Source organism: Ruditapes philippinarum, unplaced genomic scaffold, assembly GCF_026571515.1.
Source record: "Ruditapes philippinarum isolate M1 unplaced genomic scaffold, ASM2657151v2 ctg13_1_1_1_1, whole genome shotgun sequence".
In the NCBI taxonomy this organism is placed as follows: domain Eukaryota; kingdom Metazoa; phylum Mollusca; class Bivalvia; order Venerida; family Veneridae; genus Ruditapes; species Ruditapes philippinarum.
The window spans coordinates 136,830-151,018 of NW_026856696.1; the positions used below are offsets into that span (position 1 = coordinate 136,830).

General features: G+C 31.6%; 1 protein-coding gene across 1 annotated transcript; it reads left to right on the plus strand.

Moving 5' to 3' along the window:
* The first annotated feature begins 2,935 nt into the window (after nt 1–2,935).
* On the plus strand, nt 2,936–5,986 carry LOC132747397 (UNC5C-like protein). The gene is made up of 3 exons (XM_060736768.1): nt 2,936–3,604; nt 4,022–4,192; nt 5,399–5,986. Exons 1-3 carry the CDS (start codon nt 2,957–2,959, stop codon nt 5,762–5,764), a joined length of 1,185 nt encoding a protein of 394 aa, XP_060592751.1. The 5' UTR covers nt 2,936–2,956; the 3' UTR covers nt 5,765–5,986.
* The last annotated feature ends 8,203 nt before the right edge of the window (nt 5,987–14,189 follow it).

Sequence of the window (14,189 nt, forward strand, 5' to 3'; positions counted from 1 at the left end):
TAGTAAACCCAAGACAAAACGAGCCAGTCAATAGGCCTACTCTGGAGTGCGGGTAACTTATAAATGCACTCCAGTTAACGAACGCACTGTGCATGTATATGTATTCGATTTATATCTAACACATTTTCAAAAGAAAGGTTGCCATTAATTTTACGTTATATCATAGTTTGAAGACCTTTCTTTTGAAATAAGTCAGAGTAATACATGCATAGTGCGTTAACTGGAATTCAGGATTTAGTTATCAGCACTGTTTATAGGGATTAAAAGTAGAGCATGCTCGACCTCGTTGATGGGCTCATTTTTTCTGGGGTTTACTTATTGAGACGACATGAAAAGGGATATTGAGACGACAGGGAACGTGTTTTTATTTTTGCCTATGTACGCCCCCCCCCCCCCCCCGGTACCAGATCGGAGTGGTTTCGGATGTTTTTTTGGTACGAAAATCTGCTTGTGGAGTCATAGTGTATTTATTTTAACAATACTTTTACATTTGGTTTCTATTGCTAATCATGTATGCAACTACAATAGTTAAGGTAAAGGGAAGTCAGACGTTGTTTAGGGGTTTGAGTTGTCATACAACAAATTTACAATTTATTATCTTGAAAATGCTTCCCTGGGATTGTTGTTTTATCAATTCCATTTGTAAATAAGAGTTAATAATGTCTATCAACGGAATAATTTTAATGGAACACGAAAAATTAGTTCACACCTTTATGTGTATTGATAACGTGATATGGTTTAAGGGCCAATGAAAACACATCAATATTATTTTACAATCAGGCAGAGAAAAAGTTTGCAAAGAGTAGATCGATAATCTTTATGTAGGAAACAAACGTTGAATTGCAAAGTATTTTTAATATCTTTTCGGCAGGATAACTGTCCGAGGAGGGCCAGGCATTTTCGTATCGTAAAATGGCTGTCATTTACAGTATCGTGTGACTATCCCAAGCACCACCGCGACTTAGCGCGGGAATTATAAATATAGCTAATCTCGGCGCGTCGCATAGGGTGGAAAATACATTTTTCATATTTATTTGTAATAAATACTTTTGGTTTTTTTTATCAATATATAACCAATAATGTGTTAATATGAATAAATAATCATATCTCTAATATGTGACTATGACTTAAAATGAAATTCTACCTTTAGTGTATTAAAAAGGTTTTTAATTTCCTGTTATTTTATTCTGTGATTATCCTTCAAAGCAGTCAATTGACCGTGAATTTTCTTTTTATATTTTGATTTCCTTGAAATCATTTTTCTCATCTGATAGCATGCAACTTTAATATGATGATACATTAATAACATTCCATGAAAATGTTTAAAGATATATAATATCTCATGGGGACATTTTTGTTTCATTTTACAATTACACCTTTAATGGCAGGGGCAAAACATAAACCTCTTCACAAAAAGGGGTTAGTATGCAAATCGTACCTAAAATTACATACCAAATGTATGTAATATTTTTCTTGTCTATTATTTATCTTAGGTAACTAATTAACAAAATTGATTCATTAGTATATTCTTTGCATCGGTTGATTTCTAAAAAAAGTACTAGTACACAATGACCGAACCTATACTTCATCTATACTTCAATCCGGTGATTATTTACACATGAAATTAGGACACTCTTGTACACATGTTATGTTTTAAGAGAAACTGAAGTAGATCAATAAAGGGGGTATATTAAATTTTAAAAAATTAAAACAAGGGTTCCGATTCATCCATAAACCCACGGTCCGTATCATTTTCCCTGAAATTTTCGGGGTTTTATAAATTACCCGTACCTTCCCAGTTCCTTTCGTTTTACTTTCTTTAATTTTAAATTTTAGTTGGGATAAAAAAGGCGGGCCATAAAATCGGGGTTTGTGTCAAAAATTACTAAAAAAAAGGTTTTTGAGTCTCGGGGATTTTTTTGGACGCATTTTTCTCGTTTTAAAACATAGATGCAATTTTAAAGTTATAATTTTTTTTAATAAACAAATTTTTTTTTAACATTTTCTTTCGCGAAAGGACTTTTTAAAACCATGAATAACATAAAAGCCCCTTGGGGAGCTGTTTTTTTTAAGATTAAATTTTTCTTTTTTTTTAAACATTTTTTAAAGTTTCGGGAGGCAAATAACTTATTGGTGGCTTTTTATACTTTTCCCAACTTTTTTTTTTTGAAGTTTTATTTTCGTTATTGATGAAATTATAAAGGGCATTGGGTTGGTTTCGGGCCGGGAATTTTTTTTTTATAATAATTTTTCAGGTTTTTAAAATGAGTAAATTGTCGTAATTTTTCATTTTTAAAGAAATAATGCAAAATCTTTAGGGTTTCTTACCAAAAACGGGGTTAAAAAATTTTAATTTTTTTCTTTTAAAAATAATTAAAAAAAACTTTTTTAAACAAAAATGCTATGCGTTTATTTAAAAATTTTTGATTTTTCACTTTTTTTGGGTGCAAAAAATTTTTAATTGTATCCTTATTTTCCCAAATTTTTAAGGGTTTTTGGTCTGGGCATTCTCGGAGTTTTATTTTGTTTCCCCATCATTTTAAATTTTGGCTTTTTCTGGGTAATTTGGGGAAATTTCGTCAGCATGAAAAACGATATTTTTCCGTCTACTTTTAATTTAAAATTTTTCCCAAAAAGAAAATCATAGGGGGGTTTTTTAAATATTTTTAAGATTACCCGATAAAAATATAAACTTAAACCACTCCCGGGTCTTATGGCAAAAGGGAAAAAAATAAGGGAAGGGAATAAATTAACGCAATGATTCTCTTTGGAAAGGCCTCGATAAAAATTTAAAAAAGGGAAAAAAGCAAATAAATTTTCGGTTGGGGCGGGAAATATTTGGACCAAAAATGATGGGTGCACCAAACCCCTATTTTTAAAGTGGCCAAAAAAAATTCTAGGGTTCCAGTCCCCCGGTTGGAAAATGTAAAAAATAGTTGATAAAGTGTCCAGTGGGATGCCTGAGGTCAGTAGGGTTCTAACTGAAGATTGGAAAGAAGGTGCACCGACATCATTACTTTTAGGCGGGAACACGCAACGATTTGATGACTTGATAGGTCAAAATAAAGGAGTTTTTGTACATAAGACGATTGGTCCAAAGGGTGGGAACTTGCAAGTTTCCGGTGTGTCATTAGTTATCCCACCAAATGCTTTAGAGGACGAAACGCTTATTTCTCTCGGGGAGGTTTGGGACAGTAGATTTATACCAAGGCTTTCAAAGAAACAAAGTTTGTTAAGTCCTGTCGTGTTATGTCAACCGAGCGGTCTCAAATTTAAGCTTCCGGTGACCTTGACATTTTCCCATGCGGCGGTCAATGTCGCGTCAGATTGGATGCCAAAACTTCTAAAACGTGAAGGAGATTTAAATGAGGAGAAAGATTGGGTACCGTTAACATTACCAGACTATGAAGCTATAGATATGAGCAATAGTAATGTAACAATAAAGTTACACCATTTCACATTATACACGTGCACAGGAGAATCAAGGCCTGGTAAACAAGCCGCTAAACTAGTTCACATTGTGGCATTTGCGGGAAAACTTCAAAAAGGTTCTTTCTACAAACCTAGACTTTATTGTATAAACAAGTACAATGACGAACTTGAGGTATGCTTATTGTATTTTGAAATCATATAACGTTACATTGCATTTGATAAAAAAAGATATTTTGCTTGAAGTTAGGTTTTCCTCGTGAATACTTTTAAACACTTATACCGTTAAACAAAGTTATTTTCGTTTTTCTTCTTAGTTGAATAATGATAAATTGCTGTCATATAGTAAAAAAAATACAAATGCAACATGGTATGTGAAGTCAGTTTTTGAGCACTATCTGTCTATAGGATTTGGGACCAATGACTTCGAGATAGAAGAGAACGAAACAGAGTCTATTATGAAATAATAGGTTTGGTTAACTATCCGGAACAATTACTTATATTTATTAAAACTACAGGTTGTTGTTTTATGGTAATATTTGATATCGATTTTGTCTATTTCCATAACCAATTTTAAGTTTATATCGCATAGGAAGTGGAAAAAATAGCTGCAAGAATCGATGCAAATTCGAAAATAATGGAAACAACAAATCTGATTATTCATGACAACGATCAAGATGTGATGGTGGAATTGGCTTTACTTACAGGCGAGTGGCGTCTTGCAGGGGCATCGACAGAGGTATTTACTGTACATTTGCAGCTTATCGAAAAATGAGCCGCGTCACGACAAAACCAACATAATGGGTTTGCGACCAGCATGGTTCCAGACCAGCCTGCCAAACCGCGCAGTCTTATCAGGATCCATGCTGTTCGCTTACAAACCCTATTACAAGTAGATAAACTGATAGTGAACAGCGCGGATCCTGATCAGACTGCGCGGATGCACAGGCTGGTCTGGAACCATGCTGGTCGCAAACCCATTATGTTGGTTTTGTCGTGACGCGGCTCAAATATACTTTATAAAAACGATATAATGAAGTGGATTGCGAATTTCCAAAAGTCAGTGATACTGGCAGTTACATCATAATAGAACAAATTAACTTGACAACTTTATTTGTATACATGCTTTACTACCTCTCTCTGATAAAGGTGCATGAAGTAATTAAAGAAAGAACTAATTAAAGAAAGAACAACACTTTACTTTTCTGTCAATAAATATCGTTTGTACATACACGGCAAGACTTTAGAGAGACGTTAACTATGCCGAAATAAAATTATTCTGTTAAAGAGCAAAATGCAGTACAGTAGATATATCATTAACTTTTAAGGCGGGGCTTGATAACATTAATCTTCAATTATGCCCCAATATACGTAATTACTCAATACAGTAATATCTTTTTGAAAAGTGATGTGTGGCAGCTGTAAAATATCGTACCATACTTCATCTTAAAGTTGTTATATTTTTTCTTTTATTGGGAATAAAAATTAACTTTTAAGGCGGGGCTTGATGCTTGTCAATTTTTATATATAAAATCTCTTCAGAATTTATTTAATTACGCTAAGTGATCATGATGATTGATAGGGGTATTAGAAAAATGTTACACATGTCACAAATGGTTTTAGTGAAATTGTGTTTGTGACTTTCATTTATAAATGAGCCGCGTCACGACAAAACCAACAAAATGGGTTTGCGACCAGCATGGATCCAGACCAGCCTGCGCATCCGCGCAGTCTGATCAGGATCCATGCTGTTCGCTTACAAACCCTATAACAAGTAGAGAAACTGATAGCGAACAGCATGGATCCTGATCAGACTGCGCGGATGCGCAGGCTGGTCTGGATCCATGCTGGTCGCAAACCCATTATGTGGTTTTGTCGTGACGCAGCTCAAATCTCTTGAGGAGTTTCCTCACACTGGATTCACGCAGGCAGTGGTATACTGTGAACCATATGAAATTTATTATGACAGCTAATAGAATTAGACAACTATTTTCATATAATTGAAAAATATCCTTTTTATCCACAGTCATGTCAAGGCGATGATCCAAGAGATGAATTGATAAACGAACTCGTTATTCTATTGGATCCTCAAAACGAGGCTAGTTTAAACGCGGGAGATTATAGGAATCTAGCCGAGAAAATGAAGTGTTGCCTGGCTAGAATACGGTGGCTGGGAATACAATCAAGTCCTACACGGATTCTGATTGAGAAATGGTTGGACGAAGGAAATACCTTTAATGATTTGGAACAAATAATGATGGACATAAACAGGGCAGATGCAGCTGAAGAAATTAGAAAAAGGATGCCATATCTGGAGCGATTTAACAATTTGTAAAATAAAATAATTTGACTAAGCAAGGCTTGGATGATCTTTGACACATACTTAACAGAGGCAAGAGTTTTTACAAAATAAAAATTCAAGAACATCTATTCTTGAACGAAATTATCTGTAACTTCCAAAATCCAAAAGGATTCCCTGTTATGTACTTTTATTTTGTTGAAATGAATATTTTCATTTCATAATGTTTATATATGCAATAAAATATTATAAAACTAAGCATTTAAGTATTAAATCCGAATTCTCTATGTTGCATCTTTTATAAAGGTATCTTAAGTCTGTTACCAATTTTGCTCTAATAATGTAGTCGGCTTTACTTGGTCGACCTAAAAAGGTTTGTTAGAGTTAAATTTTCTTAATAATGCATTTTTATATGAGTTTCTTTAGTCTGTTAAGTTGGCCTTAAAACGTCTATAATTGAATGATTGGCGTCCGCGCCGAAGCGCGGCGCCCCTTTATGGAACGAAATCAGATTTTGTGAAAGGGCGACAGCAACTTCTCGAGCCTTTAAGTCGGTCATGATAAAAGCCGATCATTCCGATCGGTATGAGGGTGCTTGATTATTAATTAAATGTCGCGATATGTTACAATGAATAGCGAACTGGAGGATTTCGCAATGCAAACATTTTCAAATGCAATAACCTTTTCATTTTCAAATGCAATAACCTTTTCCGTCTCTTCGGTTTTTTATTTATCATTTTGTAGTACAGTGGGTTATCATGGTATGTAAAATAGAATGATGAGTTGATGACCTAAATATTCCCGAAAATCTATTTATAGAGGGATGTACTCCTATCGGTAATTCCGGTCTCTCCCGGTCTATTTTGACCGTGATACTAGTGACCGGCGAAAAGTATCACACGTTTATTGTCCGATCTCTCCCGGTTTTGGAGTAGATGTTTGATATCGTTACAGAACAGATCGACAACATATTTTACAGATAAATAAGCTTTTTTTCCAAAATGAATGTTTGTCACTTAGTTTGGTTACAATAATTAATAAACATAGATCAACTCTCAAATATATTGATTATTATTATACATAAACATACAATTCGAAAAAAACAACAACAACAACAAAAGCATGTTTCATTTTATCTATACGAGATATAAACAATAAATATGTACAATAATTGTGAAAAAAGGTACATTTTTATGGTTTTAATATGACTCTATTAACTTTGAAACATTTTATTTTATTTGTTATTCGATCGTGTTTAGTAAAGATGCCGGTGAATTATTCAAAGTAACAAATTAGATTTTATTAATTATTTGATTTTGAATGATAATTTAAAAAATGATAAAAAAAAACAAATGTACATGTACATGGTTTAAGAATAAATAATATTATATATTGAAAGATTAACCATAATTTACTGACTTTTTCCAGTAAAGTTTTGACTTATAATCGTCGGTCAATATGACATTTGAATTCTTAAAATTTATTTTACAATTTTAATAAAAAAAAGAATAGTAAACGTAAAAAACTCAGTATTAAAATAGCACATAAAACACAAAAAGAGAGAGGAAAACAATATTCATAAAATCTGTATTATTTTTTTTGTTATTAAAATAGATATTACAATTATTGTATAATAAACAATAATGCTCAACATGACATGGTAATATAACCAGTGTCATAGTTTTACTAAGTGTGAACAGATACCTTAAGAGGGGGTCTTCGCTAATAGCGAATACATAATAAGGGACAATTCCACAAGTGTGGTGTTGATCATGCGTTACACATGGGTATGGATGATAAACGATTGTATACATGTATATCCGTTGCCAATCAAAGTTCATAATGAACAATGTCTTCCGTCCGTTCATTTTGGTAAAAACCAATTAACCATTGAAAAGTTTATAAGAATATCTTGACATCATATGTCTACTAGTTCATCTTCACTTTCTTATTTCTTGCTTGGACGCCCTTTGATGCTTTGCATCAATGCTTTTCTTGTTACTTCTTGTAATCCAATAGGTAAACCATGACCGACCTAGGTCAGTGACTCTGTGAGATCTATTCTCCTATATTCGTTCCAATGATTTTGCTCTACATTTAAAAGTCGCTATATCTCAAAATAAAGATATCTTTAAATAAATGATTTTCCTCATATGATTCAATGAATGAATCATTACCAAACTTTTTTTATTGAAAAGTCAATATGAAGTGTTTTAAATAAAAAGTGAGTCTCTATAACGTGTCGCTTGAGCTCAAAATGTAAAAATCTAAACTAAATTGGTCGATTTTCACCGATCATGTTCAAGTCTTTCAAAGGCCGCTAGAGCTGAAAAGAAATACTATAAATATCATTTCATCGTGAACTAATGGATGGACTATCACCAACTTGAAATAAAGCATTTATGATGGTCTTATATCAAGATTAAACCAATCTTCATTCCTCGAGTAAAGACAACGAAATGTCTTGGATTTTTTTATATTATTAACTACAAGATGAATCACACTTGACTTGGTCTGAAACATCAATGGATGGCCTTCTTTTTTGTGTACATTTATTTGATTTGCCCCTCCATAACTCTTTGTCAACTTGACTTTCGAAGATTTTTTCTACATTAACTGAAGTCTAAAAAGGGGAAATAACTACAGCGCACTACAATAAAAGTAAAGTAGCAGTTAGTGGAAATAACATAAAACCCGAGCTCATGCTTATACATGTAACATAAGGAAGTCTAAAATCCCATTATTTAAATGGCTCAAATAAACACGAAGAACTATTGATAAACGCAAAATGAGTTAATCAGGAAGATTTAAGATATTTTGGACAAAAAATTTCGACCTATTATAATACTAGTATATTGCATTCTTATTCTATTATTGTTTATTTTCATTTGTAAAATGGCGATCTTTGGAATACTATTTAATTGTACTGCATGCGTTAACTTCTTCACATAATAAAATGTATTATTACGATGTTTGAAAGTGTATTCAAAACTCTAAATCAATGTATCACAACATTATTATTGTTAATGAATATTTACTAGATGCAAGTAAAAATAAAATATTCTGTTCTATTCTGTTTCGTTCTAAATGATATAACTAATATAAAGAAAAGGTTGCCTTTTTCAATGCTTTAAGCTTGATATTGTCAAACAAATGAAATGAAAACCATAAAGAACGTACAACTTGGCAATTTTTCTTATAAATAACAATTTAATAATTTATTCTGACATACATTTAGTGAAATTTGATAACTTTCACATGCTTTATCAAATGTATTTATTTAGAAGGTTTTTACTCTTTTGAGTTAGAATATTCTTACGAGTAGTTTAAACGAGATTTTTTTTTTATGGGAAAAAGTAAAGAAAAATTTGCTCAATGGCACTGTATAGGATTATTAAGGGGGATAATATAGTTCGCAGACAGTGGTTATTTTGGTAAAGGTGTGAAGTGATTCTGAGATTTAACAGAATACTATGAACTAAGTTGCACTGTTTGAAGAAGACACAAGCTGACAGACATTTCGTGCCTATAAAATATCAATACCTTTTAAATATCATTGAAATTATGCTGCCAAAGTTCACGTCATTATCCAAAAATAGAAAAAAAAAATAGTGAATAAGTCTGCCTGACGACAATAATCTTGGTAAACCAAATTTGTCATTTGTTTTCAGAAAATAAGCTTAATATATGACAAAACATAGTTGGAACGTTATTTTTCTGTCTTATTAACTTAGTGTTTAACTACGCCTTTGTCCTCACAGGAGGGATAAATTCTTAAAATTCTCACAGTCTATTTATGTTCTGATTCAACATAGTACTGAGGCTCCACTTTTTTTTATCAAGATTTATACATATCAGATATTGAAAAATAATATAAAGATTTTATGTAATGCAATATCTTTGAGAAGCCTTCCTTAATTCAATACACAAAGGCTCTTTGTTTCAACTTATTTGATATATTTGTTATACAGTCTTTTTTAAACTTTATCAATCGTTTATGTATATTTATGTTTAATTGGATGTTAAAACTCATTTCCACTTCTTCTATACGTTATAATCATAAATCTTATGTCTCAACGGGCGCAACCTAAGGAAAGACGTTTATCAATGTCAAAGGGTGCTTCTCATTTTCTTTTTTTCAGTATACAAGGTTATGACTCAAATTCTCGTGTGGCCATAGAATTATTTTATTTGTAATTATTGTATGTAACGAGATACTGTAAATGTATAAGTCACCGAAATAAACTATAATCTCAAGGTGTCGGTGGCATTAGGCCAAAATCTCTTCCCTCTCGATATATCTCTTGATTATTGCCTTTATAAATTCAAATAAAAAACTAATTCAAGCTGCTGACAAGAAGACGAATGTTTATATAATATGATATAGGATATTATCGTTGGAATGTTTATGATCAGAAATGTTCCTATGCCAGGGAACAAAAATTTTAAAAGAAAACTGTCTTTACGTGTGATACTAATTGAATATTCTAAACCAATCTTCACACAATCTTACTAAAGTTCAGTTCTACTTATTTCTGTTATGTAAATCTTATACGACCATATATTATGTTTCGCCTTCTTTATAATTCGAATTTCCCGAGATAGCTACTTTTAGCCATGCAATCAAATCGGATTTTACCGGCATTAGAAGAAGTATCAAGTAAAAGGAAAGTGTTGATGTTTGAATGTTTGAAGTAATTTTTAACAAATTAACTTGAAATATTAGAGTCAATTTTTAATAGGCAATATTGTTTTGCCAGTTTACCTGTCGGCTATATGGACAACGCCATGTCTGGTCTCGAAATAGTGAAATTACCTACTCAGTATTGGTTTTCCAAAATTATGAAAGCTCGCCGAAAACTTGCTGTTTGACATGTCACCAAAATTACTTCGTATTTGGTCACGGTCAGATTCTAATAAAAGAGGAGCGTTATTTAGAGCTGATTTTAATCGAATTGATCGTCACAAAAATAGAAAACACAAATATCAATTACAGCCTATATATTTTACTATTCAAATAAATGAAGATCACACAAAGATATACACAAAAATAAGACACCTAACTAATTACAAACAGTTGACCGGGTGGTCAAGGTGAACCTACGAAAGTGCAAGCTCTTATTTCCAGTAGGGCCCTTACCCAAGCAGACTGTAGAGACAGCTATGAGATACAAGGGAATCCGGGAATCAGTCCCTAGCTCTTATGGTTCTTTTACATGTCCTGTGTATAGCACTGATACATGCGAGGATTTCCTGGGTTTCGTACCAGTTAACCTCTAGTAAGGTGGGAAACACTGAAAGTGTGTCTGAAAAATCCCAAGGATGTTACCTAGGATCGAACCCGGAACCTCAGGAGTGACTGTCAGTGGTCTTTCCAACTGAGCTATCGCGCCACATTCAACAAACCGTCTATGTAACTAAAACACGCATAATAATCTAATTATAATACCAATGCAATAGACATTATATTTAAAATAAGTTGAAATATTGTATAACAAATGTTTCCCAAACAATCTGGTTATACAACCTTCATCGTTACAATATCATTATCAAAAAAATTTGGCTATTGTATGACGATGACGGATCTTTAATAAAGAAAAAAATATTTGGTATACAATTAAAAACATTTTTAAAACTTTATTTTGCAGAGACGTTCAATGTTTTTCAATAAAAAAATTATCAATGGTCCGCTTAAGAACAAGTTTACAACATGAAACCTTATTACAAATCAGTCTAAGTATAAGAGATATGATTGTGTTAAATTTAAGGCGTTTGATCTACCATCCCCTTTATCAATGGGTTTACTTTATATTTTTTTCTAACTATAAATTAATAAAAGTTCAACAGTTTATTGAAAATGCAAGGCCTCTTAGTGACTGATCCTTAGAGGCATCAGTAACATATACAATTACATGTATAAACATAGAATGTGAAATATCATAAAAGAGTTCCACAAAATCTACAAGTGTACTAAATGGCATATATAAATAAAAACAAAAAAAGTTACATTATGAAAATAAGCATAGCTATCAGTCACTTAAATGCTTATACATTTCTTAACATAATACTGCAAGGTTTTAACAATATACTCCTTTCTGGGCTATTCATTAAATTAACATAGAAAACTTGATTTATCTGTCTCTCTGGTAATGTATTTTCTTCTATCGGTATCAATAAAAAAAGTATTGTTATTCATCTCCAAATGAGCAAGTATTTCATAAGTCACACACTCTTAATTCTCTTGGTAATCTTCAAAATCAATTAGACAGGCAATTTATGTTTCATACACCTAAAACGCAATAGTACTCTAGCCAAATGAGATGGAAAAATATCCAAAAGCTTTTAAAATCTGAATTCTGATTTGTGTATTCTATAATTCAGACATTAACTTGATTCTGACATTTCACTATGCAAATTTTGAATAAACTGTTCTTTTAGTCGATTGTTACTAATTTTTATAAACAATGGAAGAGAAATGACAACATAAGTAATCCAATAACTTGATAAACCCAGTGAATCTAGATATTTACAAACACTATTCATCAATGAAAGTTTCAACACATTTCAAAAATACAAAGTGTGTGACATATAGTATAGTGATAACCCTATAATTATCTGGATTGTCTATGTTACCCCTGTTTTTACATGTAAGTTAAATGAGCCCGTTACTCCAAACTTCAGGAAGATATCAAGAATCTTAAATAATATTAAACAAACAACAAAACACATCAAACATCTTATCGGGTACATTTTTCACATATTCAGTACATGATCAAAAGAAGATGTTATTTTATTTTCAGTAAAGTAAAAGCTTAACGTATTCCTAATACAGTAAATACAATGTAGTTTATCAAACTCAGAGGTTTTTTTGTTGTGATTAATGCTTCCGAGGGGTCACTTTGTTTCCAGATTTTCATTTGACGAGACATTAGATATATCAAAATCATCAATGTCATCCTGAATGTCAACCTCATTTAATTTTCTAAAATATTCAAACCCTCATTCATAACTTTATTAACAATTTGCTTCCGATCACGTGAATATTTGTTTAATAGACTCCAATATGATCTACGACCTTTATTTTTTAAGGTTTTTATCTTATCAACAATATTTTTATATATTTCTGAAATGCTCTAAACTTTTTTAACTTCTTTTTTTTATACTTTTTACCACTCACTACAAAGTAAACAAATCTTATTTTCTGCAGTATTGAATACGAACACTCTTACAATCACTATCAAACCAAATTTGATTTTTTTCTTTGACTACCGATGACTAACATTTTTATTAATAAGATCACAACTGTCAGCTGCATCAGTTAAAATGCAATAAACTTTACCAGTCAATGATTATCAACATTTACATCAAAACGGCGATTTCAAAAACATCTTCAAGCTCATCCCTTAAATTTGAGACAGTTGTGCTATCATACTTCTGTTTATAACTTGCACTTAAATTTGAACTCCACACTGGCTTAAAACAAAACATATCACCAAATTTGATATTTGCATCCATATCATTACAATCTGTCATTATTTAAAAAAATAAATAAAACAAAATGCTAATGCACAATGCCCATGAGATAAAATTGGATCAAATTGCAAAACATTAAAATGTTATACCATGAAACAATATTCCCGACATGAGCAAATAATCACCAAACTACCATTAGTCTACCAATATATGCGTCATAATCACATCTACCATTGCAAATTAAGATATTGGATGATTCACATAACTAGATAAATCTCTGGCCATAATTATTACATTTGTTGTCACAAGAAAATAAGAATTCTCGTAACTTAACAAACCTAAATTATAAGACCGAATATGAACAGTTGTTTGCAATATAACATAATTATGAATACTAGTATATGAAAACATCCGTTTATATAGAGCCAAAAAACCTGTCAAATATCTTTATAACTAATAGCATACAGCTTAATCAATACAACAGTGTTGGCATGAGGTATTATTTACATTATTAAGAAATCTAATTGTATTGAGATTTGTTCAATTGAGATTAATCTGTAAAAATGATTTAAAAAGACATGTCATTGTATGGAAAATAGACCAAATGATTGTTTTGAAATGTTATATGACAAAACTCTTTTTATAGATTATTTTAGGTCAAAATGCTGTAAGTGTAGTTTATTTCAAGGTGTAAATTTGAATCGAGTTAGATCGCATACAATATTTAACAAACTTTATACATTGTATTATGAATAAATCGTTATCAAACTTTGTCATTCGCAAATTTATTCGTCGTAAAAAAGATTAAATTCTATATCAATGTATTCACCAGTGCCCATTCTGCTTATTCTTCCACCAATAAGTTAAGATTTAAAGAATCGAACTATTACATATCCTTTATATCTAAAGCGTATCCTCTTAAACATCATGCACAGAATGTACAGACGCTGCGCATGTCATCAGTCAATTGTATGTACATCATATCTAT